At 42.1% G+C, this 21,844-nt stretch overlaps 2 protein-coding genes across 7 annotated transcripts in view; both read right to left on the minus strand.

Annotated features, from left to right (window-relative positions):
- Positions 1-1,623: 1,623 nt before the first annotated feature.
- Positions 1,624-7,598, minus strand: C6H9orf40 (chromosome 6 C9orf40 homolog). The gene is made up of 2 exons (XM_045020253.1): positions 7,218-7,598; positions 1,624-1,782 (listed from the first exon to the last, which is right to left on the minus strand). The coding sequence occupies exons 1-2, from the start codon at positions 7,596-7,598 to the stop codon at positions 1,624-1,626; spliced, it is 540 nt and encodes a 179-aa protein (XP_044876188.1).
- The window catches only part of CARNMT1 (carnosine N-methyltransferase 1), a 38,463-nt gene continuing 18,265 nt past the window's right edge, over positions 1,647-21,844 (minus strand). For 4 of the 6 annotated variants that reach the window (XM_045020519.1, XM_045020522.1, XM_045020524.1 and 1 more), the window contains exons 5-8: positions 15,775-15,953; positions 12,949-13,062; positions 12,215-12,318; positions 8,536-11,910 (exon numbers count right to left, since the gene is read on the minus strand). In XM_045020519.1, coding sequence (XP_044876454.1) covers positions 11,794-11,910; positions 12,215-12,318; positions 12,949-13,062; positions 15,775-15,953 — 514 coding nt within the window. In that variant the 3' untranslated portion in view covers positions 8,536-11,793. Of the gene's footprint in view, positions 1,783-8,534; positions 11,911-12,201; positions 12,319-12,948; positions 13,063-15,774; positions 15,954-21,844 lie in introns of those variants that run through there. The other 2 variants (XR_006580289.1, XM_045020520.1) reach the window with 2 other exon arrangements.

The raw sequence follows: 21,844 nt of genomic DNA on the forward strand, positions 1-21,844 counted from the left end.
AGCAAGGATTAGAGCATTAGCTACACCTCTGGAGATGTAGGATCACATACAAATTAAAATGAAATTTATTGTGTTTTGCTATAGTGCAACTGAGGTCTAGTCAAATAAAAACACCAATACAATCATACAAATATCCAGCAATACTGGCCACTTGAGTTCAAGAAATCTATTTAGGGGAACACAGCAAAGGGGAACATTGAGGAGAGAACCAGGATACACTGAAGCAGCATGGTAAGGAAGATTTCCAGCAAAAGCTTCATGCTATGCCCAGGTCTAGCCCCTTTCTTCACCTCTGTGCGCACCACAAAAAATGAATTCAAGCTGCACACAGTGTAAAGACTGAAGACAAAGTACAAACACTCAAAAGGATTTTCCAAATGTTTACTAAGTAGGCCATCCAACTTAGTACTGTAAACAAACATATCCAAGCAATAACAAATTACAATTATGTGAATAACATTCTGAAGACAGAAGAAAAGTTGGGTAGTTTAAATATAGTACAAAAATGCTGAAATATACATTGAAAACTTTATTGTTTTTAACAAAATAAGTTTTTTAAAAATTCACCAAAAACCTTCTCAAAGCAGATATGATACCAACAAAAATATCTCGTTTCCACCATACTTGGAGACAAATCACATGAAATCAAAGTTCACTGATAAGACATCTAATTTCAGCCAATTATTACTGACAAAAGTCTATTAAATAAAAAAAAAAAAAAAAAGCTCTAATGTCCCAATCCTGCAGCAGCACATTAATTCAATGGGACTACATAGGTGTGAAAAGTTATGTACATGCTCAAGTCTTTGCAGGCCCAGGACCTAAATCACTCAACCCTGAAAAAGTGTGCCTGATCATTTCACACTGCTCTTCATGTCAGCTTTGTACATGTCAGGCAGTTCAACTCCACAAAATGTTCTAAACCCAATGACACAAAGAACGGGAAAAGTACTAACTTGAGCATGTGAAAAAGAAAACAAAATACCCACTAGCCACCCACTGCTTCGAGTTATCACTAGCGAGAAGGTGAAGTAACTTACGGCAGCTCCGAGCAGAAAAGAATATCCCACCATAGTCATTTCTGGTTTGCACAGAAATCTGATTTTTGTTTGTTTTTGTTCAACAGCTAAAGCAAAAACATCAGAAAAGGTTGTAAAGGTGGCTGTTTTGGTGTAGTTTTTTAAATAAGTGCATGGTATAAAAATCTCACTTTTATGTATGTTAACTACATCCTTTCTGTTCACGGCAGGAGGAATGTTTTAGCATTTGTCTTCTACTGGTAATGCTCCAAGCTATTCATTTTGCTGGCTATGAAAGTCCAGAAATAAATTCTGATTTTCTACAAATTATTACACATCCATGTTTTCAAATATTTCTGCCAGTCTTGTGTCAGTAGCCTTATCTTCATTGTATAGGTAAATTCACTTTTCCAGTTTATTGGCAAGTGTCCAACAATGACCCTTCAATGTAAACAAACTCATCCTTACTTGTGCAGATTGACAAAAGTATAAAATTCTTTTTTCAAAATGTCAGAAACATACTTATTGTTCCAAAGTAGTAAAAACCTGAACACAGACAGAAACAAGCCTCCTCAAAATAGATTTGCTACGAGGAATTAATTACTCAGGTCTCCATTTCAGTCTCTATGATTTCAGTCCTGGAAGTAGTTCTTGCATCTGTCATGTTCTCCCCATCTAAGTCCAGAATGACAGACAGATCAATAGCAGGTAACGGTGCTCTCCAGTACTGGAATGAGTTGTATTGCCAAAATTCTTCCTTATGCTTTGGAAATAAAACACAATGTGTTAATGTATGGCACTTCAGTAGAAAGAAAAGAATAACCCCCTTTGCAAAAGAAACTGAACCAAGAGATATTTCCCAGATGGTTTTCGGGTTATATATTTTACTTTCTTAAATGTTTTAAATGTAATACATTAAAAAATAACGGACAATCCTAACCAAATAATTTGCTTCTGTTTTTGGCATAATTATTTAAATATTTTTGCTGAGGACTATTGTATTATCTTTGAGTACCTTGTGTACAACCATGTCTACTGCAGCTCAGTTCGAAATACACGAACACTATGGACAATATCAAAGTCTGAGACTCATGAGACGTTTCTTAGCTTAAGGAACATTCAAGAACATTTCCATAAGTCAGGGGTGGGCAAACTATGGCCTGCGGGCTGTATCCGGCCCCTCAGGATTGCCACCCCGCGCCGCTCCTGGAACCGGCCGGCACCACGTCCCTGGGTGGCCCCTGGGGAAGGGAGGGGCAGAGGGCTCTGTGCACTGCCCTCATCTGTGGGTTCCACACCCGAAGCTGCCATTGGCAGCGGTTCCCTGTTCCCGGCCAATGGAAACTTCGGGTGTGGAACCCATAGGTGAGGGCAGCGCGCAGAGCCCTCTGCCCTCCCCCAGGGGCCGCAGGGAGGTGGTGCCGGCCGCTGCCACCCTGGAGCTGCTCCAGGTAAGTGGGGCCAGGCTGGAGCCCACACCTCTCCTACACCCCAACCCCCTGCCCTGATCCCCCTCCTACACTCTTCCTGCATCCCAAACCCCTGCCCTGAGCCTCCAACACCCAGCCCCCTTCCAGACTCCACACCCCTTCCTGCACCCCAACTCCCTGCCGAGCCCCTGCCTGCACTCCCTCCTGTACCCCAACTCCCTGCCCCAGCCCTACATTCATAGCCCTGCATGCAATTTCCCCACCCAGATGCGGCGCTTGGGCCAAAAAGTTTGCCCACCCCTGCCGTAAGTGTTATCAGTTATGAGAATCATAAGTATTTCCCCAGTAGAGAACTGAATGCATCTATGGTAGATATATTTAAAGAATGGTAGCTACAGTGAAAGCAATATATTAGAAAAGATTTCTAATATTTTCTGTTCATTTTTTCTTTCTACGTCTACATATATGCAAATACAAACAAAGCAATGTTAATAATGAATTTTCACCAGGGTATATGATAAGCAGTGCAGATGACACTGATAAGACTGGAACAAATTCATTACTGATTTACTCTACAGACAGATTTGTTACAAAACTGTTTTTTTCCCTTTCTGCTAGCAAATCTGCTATCTGTTTTTAGCCAGAGATCATTACTCAAATCAGCAGCATTAAAGTTAACGGAGTGAAACACTCCATGCAAAGTATCAGAAGGGTAGCCGTGTTAGTCTGGATCTGTAAAAGCAGCAAAGAGTCTTGTGGCACCTTATAGACTAACAGACGTTTTGGAGCATGAGCTTTCGTGGGTGAATACCCACTTCGTCAGATGCATGCAAAACGTCTGTTAGTCTATAAGGTGCCACAAGACTCTCTGCTGCTACTCCATGCAAAGACTGTTTCTGTTGAAGAAACACAGACCATAAAAAGGGAACATAAGTAAACCTCCAAGTCATCCATTGTGGAATATATAAAATATCTGTTATGTATAAAAGTTGTTCCTCCAGACTCATGATTCCTTCCTAAACTAAGGGACTAAGCAAAAACAATTACTCCTGTCACAGCTTAAAATGACATGTATTTTTGTATAATTTTGTTTTACTGTATTGTTTCTAATACTCAGAATCTTGAAACAATTCTTTCCATTTCTAATGGAGTCTGAAATTAATATGGTATTTCTAACTACTGAACTGGCATCATTCAATGTAGACATGGCTTTTAAAATAATAAAATTTTGCACCCTCTGCTGGCTCCGCAGTAGAAGAGAACAAAATGTGATCAAATAATAACATGGAATTATCAGGCAGTCATTTGGTGTCATAATATTAAGTGTTTGAACTCAACATGCAGTTTTTATGACAATCTCTAGCCATTCTGCAAAGCCTACATTCTCACACATGTGCACAAATGCATTATGTTTTCAGCTAACAGCACTTTATCATCATCACCATCATTTATTATTTGTATTACCATAGTGCCTAGGAACTCTAGTCAAGGACCAGAACACCATTATGCTAGGCACTTTACTGCTTACTATCACAAATTGTGTTTTTCATTTATACAAGTTCTTTGGAAACAGACTAAAACAGCATAGTATGCCCATAAGCTAGATGCCCGTGCCACAAGCAGTAGAACGTAATGCCATAGAGATAGAAGAGCTATTTACTTTTTAATTGGAATAAAGACAAAATTGCATTTATAATATAGAGGACTGCAGGCATCAAAATCTTTCAAATTTAAATTTTTATATTGCATAGTATCAATGATGCAAATAAGTAACGATTTACATTGTCAAAGCTTACACAGGCTTCAAACAAGTTAGGGTATGATTGTGCTAGGAACTGTACAACCATCTAGCAGACAATCCCTGCTCCCAAGTGGTTACTATGTAGGGCCCCAATGAAAAGAAGTCACATGCTTAATTTGATATGGGACCACTCATGTGCTTAACTTTATGCATGTGTGTAAGTTGTTGTAGGATCAGGACCTCAGCTTATTTATCTAAAGGAAAAAATAAACATAACAAAGAGAAAGAGTCTCTCTGTATCATGCACAACCTATACTGCCAAAGAAAGGATAACTTCAGACCACAAAAGATCGCTGCATGTGCCAAATGCTAGCAAAAAGAATGTGTAGGAAAAGGTCAGATCTTTTGTATAACCTTGGAATATTTTCAAAATAGGGTTTCAAAAATCCACTTGTCAAGGGTAAGTGGAACGCCTAAAGGCCTTAAACCATCAATTTCTGTAGAATTTAATCTTTGGTTTTAAAAGACTGATTTTTCTAACTCTACCGGTACAAAGATAAACTCCCATATGTGACAAACTATGCTGTTTTCTTGAGTTTGCAAAAAGTCAGCTCTAGGACAAATGCAATTATTCACAGCTTTGTTTTGCTACTGTTATTATGACATCTATAGGAAGCAATACAATTGTGAATAACGTCAATTTCATTATGCTGCTGTTTGGGCGAGCTATGAGCAGTAGAAACCTCAATGATGGAGTTATCTGTGTGCTGGACCCCTAACAAACAGGTTAGAGGGGTAGAGTAACCAAGTAGCTCTGTTATCAGAAAACTCCACCTCTTCAGGAGTATGTATGTCTGATCAATTTGAAGCTAGAGGATACAAAAAAGAAAAAAAAGCACCCTAAGCAGAGTTTATAGAAACTAGTAAATTTGTCAAGACTTATTTGTCAACATATAGCCCAAAAGATGGTTTAAAAACAGAAATTTACAAATATTTATAAAATCTTTCTGCAGAATTTTCAGTAAGTCATATTTATCTCCTTAGTAAGACAGAACAAGGTATGTTTACAGTCTTCTATACAAGAAAAAGGGTTTACATAATTACAATTAGTAATTAGAATTACTCTGACTTAAGGTAAAAAAAAAAGAGATAAATAATGAACTCAACATTTCCAATACAAATCCTTAAACCAACGTGCTACCAAAATACTCAATGGAGGAAGGAGTCTGTCTTTTCTCCTTCCAAACAGAGATATGTTCTTGTATGAAGCCTGGCCTAGTATGGCTTTTCCATTGAATTGAAAAATCCTTCCTCACTTCATTTGTGGGATAATTCTACACATTTCATATGTACATTTCGGACCATGAGGGAAAGAAAGAGGAGCAGGAGAAGATAACATGACACTGTATGTGGAAATCAGAAAGCCCAACACAGCTCTCAGTTGAACATAGTTATGTCTTCAAGGACCCAGATTTTTAAAAATGGGTACCTAAAACTGGGGTCTTAAGTCTATAATTAGCCTGATTTTCAAAAATACTAAGGCTCCAAGAACTCCCCGTAATTTGGTCAAGGCTTCTATTTTCAGTTAAAACATCTAAATTGGAAAGGAGATGAACTAACAGATCTTTTCTACCCCCAGCTTCTATGATTTATAATTGGGGAGAAGGTTTTACAGTTGTTTTATTTAGGAATTTCTTTCAGCAAAAGTTAAGTGTTTTAGAACTATTGCCTACCATTGCCATTTAGTTTCATTTTAGTTTTATTTTTCTGCCTTACCACAGGTTTAAAGATATGCAACAGGTTAGAAGTATGTACTTTCCCCCTACGTTATAATATTGCATATAATGGACAGTATCACAGATCTGCGAATTGCACTTTTATCATAATAATAATTGAATTGATACTTATTTGTGACATCTTCCCACTGGACCTGTTGCTTCAAGTGGGTCACTCTGGCAGCACTGCACAGAACAGCTGTGCCAGGGAAAAATTTCAGTGAAAAATTAGTCTCTGAGAAACCTCAACTCTTTGGATTTAGTAAACCAGAATGCTATCAGCCATTAACATTGTATATCTTTAGGGCTCCTCGTGTGTATTCCAATGGTGAAGTGAAGTCAAACTAAACTGTCATGCATTCAGGAAAAGTTGGGTTTTACCTTCTGCCTGGAGAATGAGTACAGAGAGGGGGAGTGGTGTTACAGGTCCTTGTAGTGTCCCAGTGGGATGAAACACCCCTTGAAGGAGGCATGCGTAATCCATGGAAGACTCCATTTACAGGAGGCACAAGCTACACAGAAATCTTAGAAATACAAAGTAAGGTACCTCATCTAGCTAAAATTAGAGTGAAGTCTGTGCACTGTTTTAAACCAGTACATTTTGTGCAGCGGTGGTGGAACAATCTGTATAGTGGGGGGTGCTGAGAGCCCTTGAACCAAACTGTATACACATGCATGGAAACTACTGCAAGCCAGGGGGTGCTGGACCATACCCTAGTTCCAGCACCTATGGCTTTGTGGTTAGAGACTAATGCAAATAACCTTTACATATTGCCCAGCTGAAGAATCGCTTGTGTAGGAAAACACTAACTTGGTCCTGCTACAGAAGATGCTATGTTAAAAAGCAGAGATGGTAAGGCTCAACCTTCAAACATTATCTACACAGAAGCAGCTGGGAGGCGCAGCTTTATCTGGACAGTGAACCACTACCAGGTGTTTCAAATAAACCCAACACTTGTTGGCCACACCCATTAATGGCACGTGTTTTATGTGGCCACAGAAGAGAGCTTGGTGTGAAGGGAGCAGCTGGGGATGAGGAGGACACGCCGTGCTTTCTGCACGGACTTTACCAGGCTTTTACTCATGCGGGAGACACCCCACAGAGGAGCGGGGTGTGTCCGAGTCTCTCCCACCCCGGCTTTCCCCTCAGTGCGTGCAGCGCCGGGCACAGGGGCCCTGACCCGCCGGAACCAAGCCCGGGCTGCAGGCTGGGACTCTCCCGAAGCCGTAACAGCCGCCCAGCCCCCTTTACCTCCTCGGTTCCCCGCTCTTCCCCCCGAGGATCCGGGCTTCGCGCCCCCAAGCCGACGCCGCCTGCCCGCATCGCCTGTTCCGCCCGGGGCCCTACGTCCCCCCCGCGCTGTTGCCGCGTCGTCCCTCTCGGGCTGGCGGGGTCTCCGGACCCACCCCCGGGCTTGTTGCCCTTGAGTCCAGGCCGCTTCCCCGGAGGCGCCTCGGCCTCCTCCAGTTTCCGCTTCTTGCCAGGGCCCCCAGGGACCGCGCGGACGGGGCTCCACAGCTCGGGGCCGTCCCGCGGCCGCCTCCCGGGCGCGCGGAGCAGCGGCGGCGGCTCGGGTAGGAAACGCTTCCAGGGCACGTGACACACTAGCGGCTCCGCGTGTCGCTTGGCCATCGGGGGCTGAGCGCGAACGGCTCTAGCAGGGGAGCCGCGGGACCTCCGTGGCGGGCGCGGGCGGGGCGGGGCTAAACGCGCATGCGGCTTACGGGACTTCTGCCCTCCCCTCCCCTGCCGCGTCTCGCAGCGCCCGCTAGGGGGAGGGCGCATGCGGCCAGGTCGCTGGTGCGCCGTCATGGCCGCCAACTCCACGCCAATGCAGGGGCGAGACGAGACACGGCCACGTGTTTTGGGTATTGCCGCGTGAACCTCTCGCCCGGCTGCTCATTTCTCTGTCACCCCGTCCTGCGCCTTTCTCGGGTTTAGCGGCTGGAGGGAGCGGGGGCCCGAAGCTACCCAACCCCACTAACCACCTGTAATTTACCAGGGTCCAGCTGCTTAAGACCCCTGTTATAAACTAGAGCTGAGAAGTGCTGATTTGATTTAATCCCACCCAGGACAGAGGCGCTATACTTCTGCCACTGTATTTATCTTGGCCCAGGGTGGCACCTCCAATTCACCACCCGGGTCCAGCTGTGGGCATACTAGTCACATGAAGAGGGATTTAGTACATCCCTGCTTGGGGACATAGTATCTCTGGGGATGAAGCTCAAATCTGCATACCTTTTCGCAGCTTTATCCCATTACAAACTTTGCTGTTGCTTTGGCATAACTGCTTTCCACCACTGGGACTGATTATGATTTAGGCTTGGGATAGAGCAAGCTGACAATTCTAGTAAAGATTATCTCAATAAAATCAGTACCACACAGGGCGCAGACTGAATTAAAAGGTCAAGAGTGATTGGGCAATACCGGTAATATAGGTTTAAAAAGACTGGTATGATCAACATTTACCCTAAATGTGCCTTATTTCAACAAATTTAAAAATGAAAAAGGCTTTTTGAATGTATCTATGTATAAAGGATTAGAGTAGATTGTACAAGGGGAAAAAAGCCACAGGAGACCATTAGTTGCCTTCTAAAGGCAGCAAGAGTTTATTTATTTTTATTTCCCTTAATGGCAGCATCTAAGCTTTCAAGGGGCTTTACTTGAGATTGGACTAATTTATTTTTATTAAAAAAAAACAAATCTGACTTCTTTTAGAAAGTTCAGACTACCTACAAGTAAACCTTTACTGAAAGCTGCTGTTAGTCCAATATGTTTTCTGGATAGGGATTGGAGCAGAACAGTTTTTAAAAATGTGCAGGCTTTATGCTCCTAGACAGCATTTAAAATAGTAAATGCCTTTTTGCCCATGTGAACTTTAAAACTGTACTTTCAATTAAAGCAAAATTGGAAGCATGAAATATCTGCCTTACACAGAAAGTTAAAAATGACCTTGTCAATGCCAAGGTACCACAGCTAGATGAGTGAGAGATATTTTACAATTTATGATATTTTAAACTCTCTATTATCCAGTCCCATTCCATGGAAACGGCTTGATTCCCTACCATACCTTTTTTACTTTTAAAAGGATTTTCAAAGGGGATGATAGTGTAGCTAAGTTACCATTAGATTAATGTAAAGAGAACAAAGCAGTTAATTTGATCCTTCCTCTAAACACAAGCCATTTAATAATCACTCGTAGAAAATATTTATATAACTTCAAAATACAAAACAATTGTATGAAATTACAATCTGTGGATTAATATCCATCTAATTTACTTTAGTAGGCAACTTACAACAAGGAAACACAATATTAGAGGTAGATTTAAAGTACCACGTGTAAATTGCCTTAAAGTTCCAATCAAATATCCAACAATTAACCTAGGTATGCTGAAACAAATATAGAAGTTGTTGCTAACAGCCAGAGGTGGAGCACACGGAGTCATGTGCCCCCCAGATTTCTACCAGGGTTCACACCAGAACATCAAAAATATAAGGGCTGCTGCAGAGGCAACTCATAACTGTTGATATTGCTGGGGCACAATTTAATGGTTCTGTAGTGAACGCTGGCAGCAGAGGCAACATGTGCAGTTGGGAGGGCATGCCATATGGCCTGGTGACTGCAGCATGGCCTCACAGTCACTCGTTGAGCCTTCTCCAGTGCAATGCAAAGCAGCTTCACAGCACCTCCCATCTCACAACCAGCTCCCTGCCCTCTGGCCAGCCCCACCTTTGGCCATACACTTCCAGTGCAGCCAGGCCTTTTGCCACAGGATCCCAGCTCCCTGGACTCTATTCCTGCCTTGGTGATGGACTCAGAGCTGGGACAAGGCAGCTGGGTCCAGTTCTCAGGGCTGCAGGTGCAGTCCCTGCACACACACATGCCTGCACAGCTGCATGAGGTTAAATGCAAGTCCTTCCTCTCTGTATAATGAGGTATCCCCACCTCACTCCCAGCAGCGCAATGTGGCTTGTAAAGCACTTTGAGACACTGCTGGAGCACAGCAAGCTGATTGCTGCTCTAGACATGCCCTGTGAGCCAGCCTCAGACCCTATCCATGCTGCACTGAGACCTTCAGATTTCTGCCAGCCTGGGGGTAGCTTTGAACGAACTTTGGTCCTTGGGCAGTAGCCCTCCATCTATCCCCCACGTTTAGCAGGCAGCTTACGCTGTCTGGAGTGGGCTAAGCCCCTATGCCCTGTCTGTGCCCCTCAGCCAAGGGCACATGCAGGAGGCCGCCCTACCTGGCTGCTGCTGCTGCCTGTGAAAAAGGGCAGGCGGTGCCACTTGCAGGGAAGAGGAGCCAGGATCCCTCAACCCTTACTCTGCGTGGGCTAGGGTTTGGTGTCTTCTCCTCCTCCTCCTCCTCCTCCTCCTCTCTGCCAGATCCCAACCACAGCTGCAGGTTCCCTGGGCTAGTGCACAATGCTCCCTTAACCCCTTCCTGCCTGTACTGCAGCTGGGTGACAAGAGGTGGCTGGTTTATAATCAGTGGGCAGCAGCAGCCTGGAGGCAGTAGCTGCCTTTCCATCATGGGAAGTGACGGAGCTGCTTCCAGCAGCAGGTATAAAGAGGGGGTAAAGGATGAGCTCTGCAAAGACACAGACAGGGGCAGGGGCAGCTCCTGTGCAAGACAAAGGAACAACACATAGGATTTGCTTAATTTTAAACTTAGTGACTCCCCATTATTACAGCACAGCCATACACTTTGGGCACAGTTGTCCCAACTGTGTAACTGCTTTCTAAAAAGAAAAGAAAGTAGCAGGATTTTTCTATTGTCTAATAATCCTTAAAATAAATGCTTCAAACACTTTATTTAAGCAACAGATAAGTTACACTGATAAACTTCAAATGGGCAAAGTGAGAGTGCAGTTCCTGCATTAGCAGACCAAGTCTTATTTTCGTTTCAAGGTTAATTTACTCCTGTTCCTTTGTGACATGATGCTTTGTTTCACTCCATACTATGATTTCATATATCAATATTCATATTACCAAAGCCAACAAACTATTAGAATAGATTGCTAAGCTTAGCCTGGCCAGAAAATTATAATTTAGAGTTTCTAAAATATTTTATCTTTTGTTTCTATTTTCAGTCCTACAGAAAATGGTCCTGGGAGCGCTAAGTCACAATGAATGCAGCTTTCAAGAAACATTTTAGCACTGCTCAAAAATTTCAGATTTTGTAAATATTCTATTTTTAAATTGATGTTAAGAAATCCTTCTCTAAACTGTGGCTGAGCTTGTATTATACCTCTAAACATTCACAAAGCCACAAGGAAAAATGAAAACAATTAGAATTTTGTTTAAAAACTGAGGCAGAATACACAAAGAACATTTTTTGTTTTAAGCCTCAGATCGAAAGTGGAAATAACAGTCCCAGTTCTGATATCAAACACAGAATTGTACATCCTTTCCAACAGATCTTGAGAGCTGTAGATTGTGCATGTTATATACAGCTGCAGATAAAAGGGAAATTATTTTGGATTTCGGTACTGTTGAATAATTATTAAACCATTTTTATCAGGACAACCTCATGGCAGACATTAAAACAGGAGTTTTATACTTGTGAAAATGGGATGTTTGTATGCACTCTGATGAATGAGGGCTGTGTATGTGTACATTTTCTTCCATATTCACTAGTACAGTACAAATATGCATGGCACAGTATATATCTGGATAGCAATACAGGTATTAAGAAAATAGACACTCTCAAATTCCTGTTAAGAATAAACAAGGCACCACTGATTTGAGGTTGTATCCAGTCATTACCTAGTCCATTGTGTGTTGTAAATTTTAGCGTTATCTCCAGCATTTTTTCTGAAGAATCTATTTGAAACACTGCAACTCTGGTTTCCTAACCACAAACAACACACATTCATAGTAGTATTTCATCATGGATAGTTCATTCACAGTGTATGTAGACAATACAGATTCTTTCTCCACCTGAAAATAAAAATTGAAGTTTTCAGAATATTTTCTGAAATAGCACCTGAAGCAATTCCCTCCAAAATGTGTATTTCTCCTCTGAACAGGCATCACTGTTATGTGTTTACAGTCAGTATTATTTGCCCTTTAATGAATTAAAAACCAGACAGCTTAAATATAAAACTACAACTGTCAACATAAACATGTAAGCATCTTAAAAGTTAAAAATCTATATTAAATAACATTTAAGGAAAAGCCCTAGTATGTATAGTTTTGGTTGACTCATCTACTCCAATAAGCATTACTCACAATCTATCCGTACCTCTAGATGGAATCCGTACTGTAATATAACATTTTTTATATCCTCATAACTCAATTCTATAGAAAGTTCATTTGCCAAGTTTTCAAAGTGGTAAAGGAGAGGACCTAGAATACAAAGATAAAGGGATTCAGTAACACTAATACCAATTTTATTGTCAGAAGTAAACTTTTATCTAAACTTTTATATGAAGTCAACTCTGTAGCATTTAGGATAAATATGAAATCAACAAAGAAAAAATATGACACCCTGAGCTGTAAACTAACTGATAAGTAGAGCTAGCTGACAGCTGTGCCACTTTTCATTATTAGCCTGTTTTCAGTTGCTTACAGCTTTAGCAAACTAAAGTTTCAGAAACAAATGGTTCAGCCATCTGAGATAACAAGATTGGGGGAAAAATACATTGTTTTGCCAATGTTAAAAAGAAATGGTTAAAGAATTTAAGAAACTGAGCACCTCAGTGCTTTGGAGTATAGATGTGACACTTTGGAGGGTGCAGTCCTCAGGCCAGGGAGATGCATTTTGTTTCCTTATGAAAATTCACTCAGATTTGGCTGAATAATAAGAATCTGAAAATCACTGTTGACACGTGCAGAGGCTTGAGAGAATGGGGTAGGTAAAAATGCTGAGGCTATAAATGCTGAGCAGGACTTCCCCTGCAACTGCTCCTCCCACTCACCAGGGGCCATTGGTCATGCCAGGCAATACAACTGAGAGCAAGAAGATGAATAATTTACCTAAATTTATCCATATTCCTCCTGGTTTGAGAATTTTCCATATTGTGTCAATGTAATCAATGACATTATGCGCTGTATCTATGAAGAAGCAGGTTGCTATGCAGTCCCACATATCTGTACAAAGAAAATACATTATCGAGTGCACATGATCGGCTGCAACATCAATTCTCTGTATAAGACTTTACCGTTGGCTTGTATTTAGCATTTAGTATCAGAATATATAGATATTTAGTCACACCTAAGATCAGCTTTAGCTAACAGTAAAGAGAATGGCTAGAAATTGAATATTTCCTGACATTTTATTGAAAGGAAACCAATAATACTGTGTTACTGGAAAAGCAGGACAATAAAGGTATGCCTACACTGCAAGTAAAAACCCTGGGCTGGCCCGTAACAGGTGACACAGGCTCAGGCTGCTTAATTGTGGGGAGACATTTGGGGCAACGCTGCAGACAGAGCTCTGGGACCCTCCCACCTCGTAGGTCCTAGAGCCTGGGCTCCAGCCCAAGCCTGAACATCTATACCACATTTAAACAGCTGCTTACCCTGAGCTTTGCCAGCACTGGGTTTTTAATTGCCATGTAGATCAGAGGTTCTCAGACTGAGGGGCAGAATACATCCAAGGGAAGGAGGGTGGGTGGGTGTGGGTGTGTGTGTGAAGCTTTAGAAAACACAAACAAAAAAACCTTACTGTGGACATTTTACTCACAGCAATGAATAACTAGAGTAAAGCGGATTCCTCTGCACATATCAGGTTTTCAGATGACACAGTGCATTTGACTCTACATGGCGCTGTGCCAGGGGCTGCTCCAGGCCCCAGCACGCCAAGTGCGTGCTTGGGGCGGCATGCCGCAGGGGGTGCTATGCCGGTCGCCGGGAGGGCGGCAGGCAGGGTGCCTTCGGCGACATGCCTGCGGAGGGTCCAGCTAAGCCGCAAGACCAGAGGACCCTCCGCAGGCACACCTGCGGGAGGTCCACCGGAGCCGCGGGACCGGCGAGCGGCAGAGGGCCCCCTGCGGCATGACGCCGTGCTTGGGGCGGCAAAATGTCTGCGCTGTGCATTTTGAGATTTCCATTAAACTTGCACAGTATTATACAAAGTCATTGCCATTTGTACATTAATCTGTCTGCTACGATGCAGTGTGCGTATTTAATTGTAAGCACGGACCACAACTACAGTTTTGATTTTGCTCTTATTACAGTGGATCACTCGTGCCACCTGTGGGGGGGGGGGGTGCGGCTCAAGCAAAAAACAAAGCTGAAACTGATTCGAGCTAAACACTGCTGCCGCATACATTGGTATATGTACTTGTGTGACGGGAACAGGGATGTGAAACTACTACACATACAAAGAAGGGGGGCATGATCAAATAACTTTGAGAACCACTGTGTACACATAGCCTTGCTTAATGGAAATCTGGCCCTAAGGCTCAAGAGCTGATACTTTAATTTAATTAATTGATTTTACACTCAATTGAGCATGGATACCACAACTGTGTACACAAAAGTAGGAAAACAAAAATGTACCCGGACTCTGGGCCTCTTTAGTACTTTTAAAATCCAGAACAGAAGGCTGCCCATCATCAAAATATTTGGTGATTTCACTTTGAAATATCTTTATCCAAAACCACAATTTTTACTTTTGTATTTTCTATTGTATTTAACCTTACTTTAAATTAATGCTTTGCATAGATATAAGGAAAGTCTTTTGAAGTGCAGATTTCCTTTTTCCATCCTCCCATATTCTCTGAAGTTATGAAAGATTAGGCCGTTTTAGGTTCAAAAAAATATTTTTTTGAAAACATTTATTTTTAGATTTATTTCTGACTTACAACAGCCTTCATTCCCTGGTTTGAGCTACAAACATCTGAACAATAGCAGGGGGCTGACTACAAGCCACAATGCCTGTGGGAAAAGATATTACTACTTCTTAAGAAACCAGCGTTTAGCAGGGCAAAGGTCTATTTAAAAAAAAAAAAAAGGCAGGCCAAAAACTTGCTAGCTCAAGGAGAATAACTGTGGGTTCAAACATGTATGCCAAGTGCAAGGAAGGAATAGCACCAGCTGGTCATTTAGTATAGACAAGTAACCTCTAGATAAAAATAAGAAATCCATCATCACTTCCAGTCTTACTAGTACTAGGAACTGAGGTGGAAAATATTTAAATACAGTAAGTACAGTTATCTTCTGTACATGAATTAGGGGAGAAAAATTACCTCGTCAGTTGCAACAAAAATTATTTATCTAGACAAATTTCACAAATGACAATAAGGATGTTTGTGTTGACAGGAACATTGTGATCTTTCATAAACATTATCCCTTCGCACATCCTTGAAATACTGGTCATTGATAGTTAATGAATATCTATTTGTTTTATTTGTAAATAATTGTTTTAGTAATAATTTGCCATGTTGTCAATAAATAATTAGACTTCACTTCATTTATATCCATGAAAAGCATAGGCTGTTTATATTGTGTATTTCTTTAACATCACTCTTCTAATTCAGGAAAGAAAATAGACACGAAAGATCACAGTGTTGTAAGTTGTCCAAGATATCACCATTCTCATTAAAAGAGCAGAGCATATATAACCCTACAAGGATACAATTTAGACACTTAAATATGCTAGAGCACAGGTATAACTTTTGCTTCTTTCAATTCAATTCATTTTGGTTGAGAAGAATCTAGGTGTAATATACAACTTTAGTGCCTACTTTAATGATCCAAGGCATAATTTGGTTTTAATTTTAAATAGAATTCTATTCTTCCATACTGGGTTTATATTTAGTGTGTTCATGAATTCTGACCTCTAATTTCTCTACTTACTGCACTCTGAGTAAATTTCTTGAAAATCCCCTGCTGTCATAGAAAAGTTTGCACCAGAAGGAAGACTGTGGGGGTCAACATCAGGGAAATAAACTGGTCGTATCTGATCAGCAGATCTCCTGTTATTGCTAAACTGATGAATCCAGGGATAAAGTTTATGAGAGTTAATTTCAGAGCATCTGCAAAATATGAAAGTCAGAACGATTCAGTTTCAACTAAGTGCTCACGTATTACTTAGAAAAGTAGGTGTTTTGCATTAAAATTGGTAAGTATAAAATGATTTGATTTTCAACAATATGTATGATGAATTTAGTTGCTAATCTGGATGTTATAAAGTATTTCTGTAGGCTTTTACTTAGGTTATTATTCCAACTTCTTCAAGACAAATAAAACACAGTTTTATTGAAAAGGGGGGTTTCTTCTTTTTGCTTCCTGTATTTCAACCATGTTTTATGTCTAGCTTAAAAGAAAACCAAATAGTGCAGTTATTTCTGTAAGATGAGAGAAAATTGCCATTACATATGTTCAATTGTGCTAAACCATTAGAATTCTCATTTGTTCATCATGGAAGAGCGTACTTGTTTATTTTATAAATAAAGAGAAGGGTGATGACTTAAGTCCTTTCTTATTTTTATATTTTCCTAAGAATACCTATTTTCATTCTAGATTCTTGCTAAGAGTTGCCTTTCTTGAGTCAGAATAAAAGAGACTTTGTGGCACAGAACAATAAAAACATTTTTCTGAAAGGTCATCCTTTAAACAAAAGTATGTATTTAGATTATTTCAATAGATCCGCAAAGTAAAATAATTTGCCACTGGGCAGTTTTACTAATATCATTTGAGCATATACATTTACAATAATGCAATTAATCTTAACAGCCTCATGCCATTCCTCTTTCTGTACACTGCAATGTGGACTAACACATAGCAAAGTAACATGGAACCCTTACAGACTATTTCCACTATGAAAAATGATTTAAATGACACGCTTCTATGAATTCCAACTTTTGCACAGGGGTCAAGGTGAACATTTTGAATGTTCAATAGTAGGCCCAAACTGAGGAAGAGCTCTGTGGCTTCACAAGATGCCCATGAAGTTACATCTAGGGAGCAACCTTTCAGAAGTTGTCTAGATAAGGGAACACAAGATTTCCTTTTCTGCGGAGGTATGCCCCTACTACTGACAATTTTTGAAAAGGCTGCTGGGGAAGAAAATAGGCTGAAAAGGTGCACTGTGTACTATAAATGGTCCTGACCAACAGTAAAATGTAGGACTCTTTCGTGAGATTCGTGGATCGCAATATGGAAATGTGTGTCGTGAAGGTCGAGAGCCAAGAACCAATCCCCTTGGTCCAGTGATAGAATTATTGCTGCAAGTGTCAACATTTTGAATTTTTGGGCCTTCACAAAGGTGTTAGTTGCCCTATATCTGGGATAGGTCTCTAACCCCCAGTCTTTTTTGGAAATACCAAATACCAGGAAATACCTGGAATAAAACACTCTCCCTCTGTGTTGCACAGGAACCAATTCTACAGCACCCAAGAAGAGGAGAGCGCATATTTAGTTTTGTAGCAGGTTCTTGTGAGAGGTGTCCCTGAAGAGGGACAGGAAAGGGGTGTTTGTAAGCAGAAGAGAAGTAAAATAGATGGAGTACCCTATGGAGTTGATCTCCAAAACCCACTTGTCCATAGTGACTGACTCCCAAGCCTGCCAGGTGTGGTAAAGGTTGAGAAGTAGGTGGTTTTCTTTCCTGGAACCTCTGTCTCTTTCACTTAGGTTCATATGGTATCTGGGGGAGCTCGAGAATTGGGCAGAATGAAATCTCTTCACCAACGGGAAATTACTAAGCTCTCTCTTTTGGGCAACTGTATGGAACCTGAGAGAATGCAAAGTATCCCTGGAGTCCTTTAATGTATGCAGAGATTCATCCATGCTGTCAGTGAATAATTTAGTATTGTTAAAAGAGAGGTCTTCGGCCGTATTTTCGACCTGCTTTGGAAATCCTGAGAGCTGGAGCCAGCAGGCCTACCTCATAACTACTGCTGTAAAAATCGAACAGGCGGTAGTATCAGCATCATTGAGGGAGCCTGCAGAGGCCTGAGCAGCTGGCCTTCAGCAATAATTGGCTGGAATTGCTCTCTATGTTTTAAGTATCAGAGGGGTAGCCGTGTTAGTCTGGATCTGTAAAAGCAGCAAAGAATCCCGTGGCACCTTATAGACTAACAGACGTTTTGCAGCATGAGCTTTCGTGGGTGAATACCCACTTCGTCGGATGCAAGACTTCCTGTCAGGGCCACAGGATTCTTTGCTGCTTTCTCTATGTTTTGTTAGTAGATGCTCAATAAATGAGTTCAGCTTGACATAATTTGTACGATTGCACTTTGCCATTAACAGCTGGTAGTTGGCAATTCTGAATTGCAAAGTACTGACAAATACGATTTTCTACCCAACGGGTCGAAGTGCTTATGCTCCTTGTGGTAAGTCACAGATTTAGCATGGTGTTGCCTCCCACATTCATTAACTGCGTCAAGCACCAAGGAGTTAGAAAAGGGATGAGAAAATAAAAATGTCGAGTCCTTAGATTGAATATAATAATTCTTATCTGCTCGCTTGCATGTAGGTAGCAAGGGTGTGCCATATAACCTTTGCAGGGTCCAGTAGGGCCTCTAACAGACAAGGCAATGTGGACAGATGAAGCTGTATGAAGGATGTCAAGCAGCTTATTATGGTGTGGCTCTTTAACCTCTCAGGAGGAATCTGCAAAGAATCCACAATTCTATTGATAAGTTCCTGAAACTGCTTGAAGTCATCCACCAAGGAGGGAAGAGGTGGCATAGCTGCCTCATCCAGGGATGAAGGAGAGATGTCGGCTGGTGGAGAGACCTTTTCATCAGCTCTAGCTTCCTGTTTCTCAAAAGGTTTCTTCCCGCAGTTCTGGTCTGCTAGGGAGGGAGGATGATGACTATCTTTGTGAGTAGTGGTTCTCAAGGCCTAGAAAATTGCTGATGATAGGATGCCCAAGGGTCCCGGTATGGCCAAAGAGGTTGTGCACATGGCATGGGTGGAGGCATCCATGGGTGTTCATACCAGCAAAACAGTGGTCGGGGCCATTTCTGACAAGTGACACCAATCTCCTCAGACATCTCTGGAAAAGAGCCTCAATAGGAATGGAGGGAGAGCTTTGCAGAGATATTTGGGAGACTGAGGCAAGATCTTCATCAGAATCATCCTCTTCCAAATCACTCTGTCGCTGTGGAGTACTGGAAGAAAGATGAAACCATCAGTACTGAGTGAATGTCTGGAAGTCCTCAGTAATAGGAGTAAATCAGAGCCATGTAATGAGGAGTCGGGCATCTCGGACACAGCAAAGTCGCAGGGAAAGCAAAACTCCTGTGATACCAAGTGTTGTTGGTACCATGTCCACAGCCTGCACTGAAATAATAGTGGCTGAAGGAGTTGACAGTACCATGAATCTCAACTGCTTCAAGGACAATATAGAGCTGAGTGCGCTTCTCCAGTACTGGATAAGAAGAGAAAGAGCTCTTCTTGAAGCCTTGCTCCACTGATAGTATCAGTGACCTCCTGGAGCCCAAGACTCAGCATCAGTGGTCCCCAAACTTTTCAGGGTCACACACTCCTTTACCTGTCTGCGCCTTGGCTGGAAGTGGGGCCGTGGCTCCGGGGGTGGGTGGGTGGTGGGATGTGCAGACAGCAGTAAGGAGGCTGAGCTGGCAATCAGGGCCCCAGGCACAAGGCCAGGAGCTAGGTGGCTCTCCCTCTCCACCCCCATTGGGGCCTGGCCTGGGCTCTAGCCACACTCCACCCCCCCTCCCGTGGGCACACCCCACAGTCTGGGGACCTCTGCTCTACAGTCTTCAGGTTTGACCGTATCTGAGGAATCAGCAGCCTTGTGGGTACCAGGTCAGAAAGCAATGGGTGCTGAAGTACAGGAGTAATCCGCGATCACAACTTCTTAGAAGCAGATTTGCTACATGAAGAATCTCGAGGGACGGTCTTTGTGAATATTATGGGAGGAATCTTGGGTCTTCCTCTTAGATGCCCTCAAGGAGCGCAGTTCAGAAACAGTGAAGGCAGCAGACTTATTCACAGACCGGTGTACACAGGGAGTCCCCTGGCGAGGGGCAGAGGCTAGGTGCATTGAGATCTTCATCTGTGGCCTAAACAGAGACTGGGAATGGTTGGATCTATATTTCCCTATGTTAAGTTCTCCTCACACCTTCTATGGGCCATCTTAATTATCACTTCAAAAAGTTTTTTTTTTCCTCCTGCTGACGATAGCTCATCTCAATTGATTAGACTCTTCCTGTTGGTATGCATACTTCCACCTTTTCATGTTCTCTGTATGTATAAATATCTCCTGTCTGTGTGTTCCATTCTATGCATCCAAAGAAGTGAGCTGCAGCTCACGAAAGCTCATGCTAAAATAAATTTGTTAGTCTTTAAGGTGCCACAAGTACTCCTGTTCTTTTTGATCTCTCTGTTTTTCTGGCTCTAGATTTTAATGCCAGAGAGCACTTTTGGGAAATAGGAGATTCTCTGAGACAACAGATGCACCAGGACTAACCGTCACTTATTGGGATTGCCTCCTGGCACGAAAGGCAACATTCGAGACCAGGAGATCCCAGTATGCCCTCCAAGAAAAATCAAACTCACATGAGGGGAGAATCTATCTAAAGGATACTAATAATAATATATATATATTTTTCCCTACTACAGCCAAAATTACTACTAAGTACTAACTACTAAAATAAACCTAATGGGACACAGTTGAGGTAAAAACACAGACAACTGCTAAAGCTCCATCTGAGACCGAGAAGGTTGAGCAGGAACTGAAGGCGGTTCACCCGCGCAGTGCTATATAACAGCACAGAGCATGAGACTAAGTAACATGCATGTGCAGGCTGAACGTAGACTACTACGAGAAATCTTCGATCAAAGGCACAGGAGGCTCAAGCACACTTAGAATGGAACGCCCATAGGGATGTTACTTGAAGAACCAGTGGGTTACAGAATATATTAATTATACCACATAACTAACTGGGGGATGGACTAGATGACCTCTTGAAGTCCTTTCCAGACCTTTTTATGATTTTCATATGGGAGAGGACTTTGCATTTAGGGGTCTCAACCCAACACAGGAAATCAGATGTATTAATCTACACATCTAAGAGAGATCACTCATTTATGAATGCTAAAAGTAGGAATACTGAACATAAGCAGCCTCCCAACCACCAGATATCACTGCCTCCTCTACATTTGTCTGTACGTATACATCTGTTGGCTCTTGTTTATACTTAAGAGTATGTCTACACTGCAATTAGACACCTATGGCTGGACCGTGCCAACTCACTCGGGCTAAGGGGTTGTTTAATTGCAGTGTAGACATTGTGGCTCAGGCTGCAGCCTGAGCTCTCGGACCCTCCCACCTTGCAGGGTCCCAGAGCTCAGGCTATAGCCTGAGCCCAAATGTCTATGCCACAATTAAACAACCTCTTAGCCTGAGCCCAAGACAGCTGGCACAGGCCAGTCACAGGTTTTTAATTGCAGTGTACACACAACCTTAGATGATAAACTCTTTGGGGCAAGGGCCATTTTTCTGTTCTGTTTGTATAATGCTATCACAGTGGCGTCCTGGTCCATAACTAGGTTCCTGGGTGCTACAGTAATTAAAAAAAAATAAAAAAAATTGTAAGTATAAGAATCAAAGTATTAAGTGTTTTCACAGGTATGTGTCACATCAGACAGATGAGCCAGTCTACTGGCAATCTGGTTCCTTTTGACCCTTGGGAGATAAAAAATGTGATATCCTCCCATATACTTGCTGGCATTCCAGCTCAGGATAAGAACAACTTTTGTATCTCCCCCCTTCCACCCTCCACATTCAGTTCTCCCTCTAAACAGCTCATTGGTAGTAGGACTGGCTATTTTCTTTCTGGAACTGTGATAATAGCCAACCACTCTTCTCTCTCTGCTTCCCCATCAAATTCCCATGGTTCTTAAATTTGCATACAATAATGCTTTTGAATCAAATGTTAACTTCGCTCACTTA

This window comes from Mauremys mutica, chromosome 6, assembly GCF_020497125.1.
Source record: "Mauremys mutica isolate MM-2020 ecotype Southern chromosome 6, ASM2049712v1, whole genome shotgun sequence".
Classification (NCBI taxonomy): domain Eukaryota; kingdom Metazoa; phylum Chordata; order Testudines; family Geoemydidae; genus Mauremys; species Mauremys mutica.

Bases quoted from the DNA above. Each gene is read 5' to 3' on its own strand.
- C6H9orf40 (XM_045020253.1), bottom strand. From the start codon at position 7,598: ATGGCCAAGCGACACGCGGAGCCGCTAGTGTGTCACGTGCCCTGGAAG. The intron at 1,783-7,217 runs GTAAAGGGGGCT...TTATTTCCAAAG, and splicing joins AAGAGCGGGGAACCGAGGAG to CATAAGGAAGAATTTTGGCA.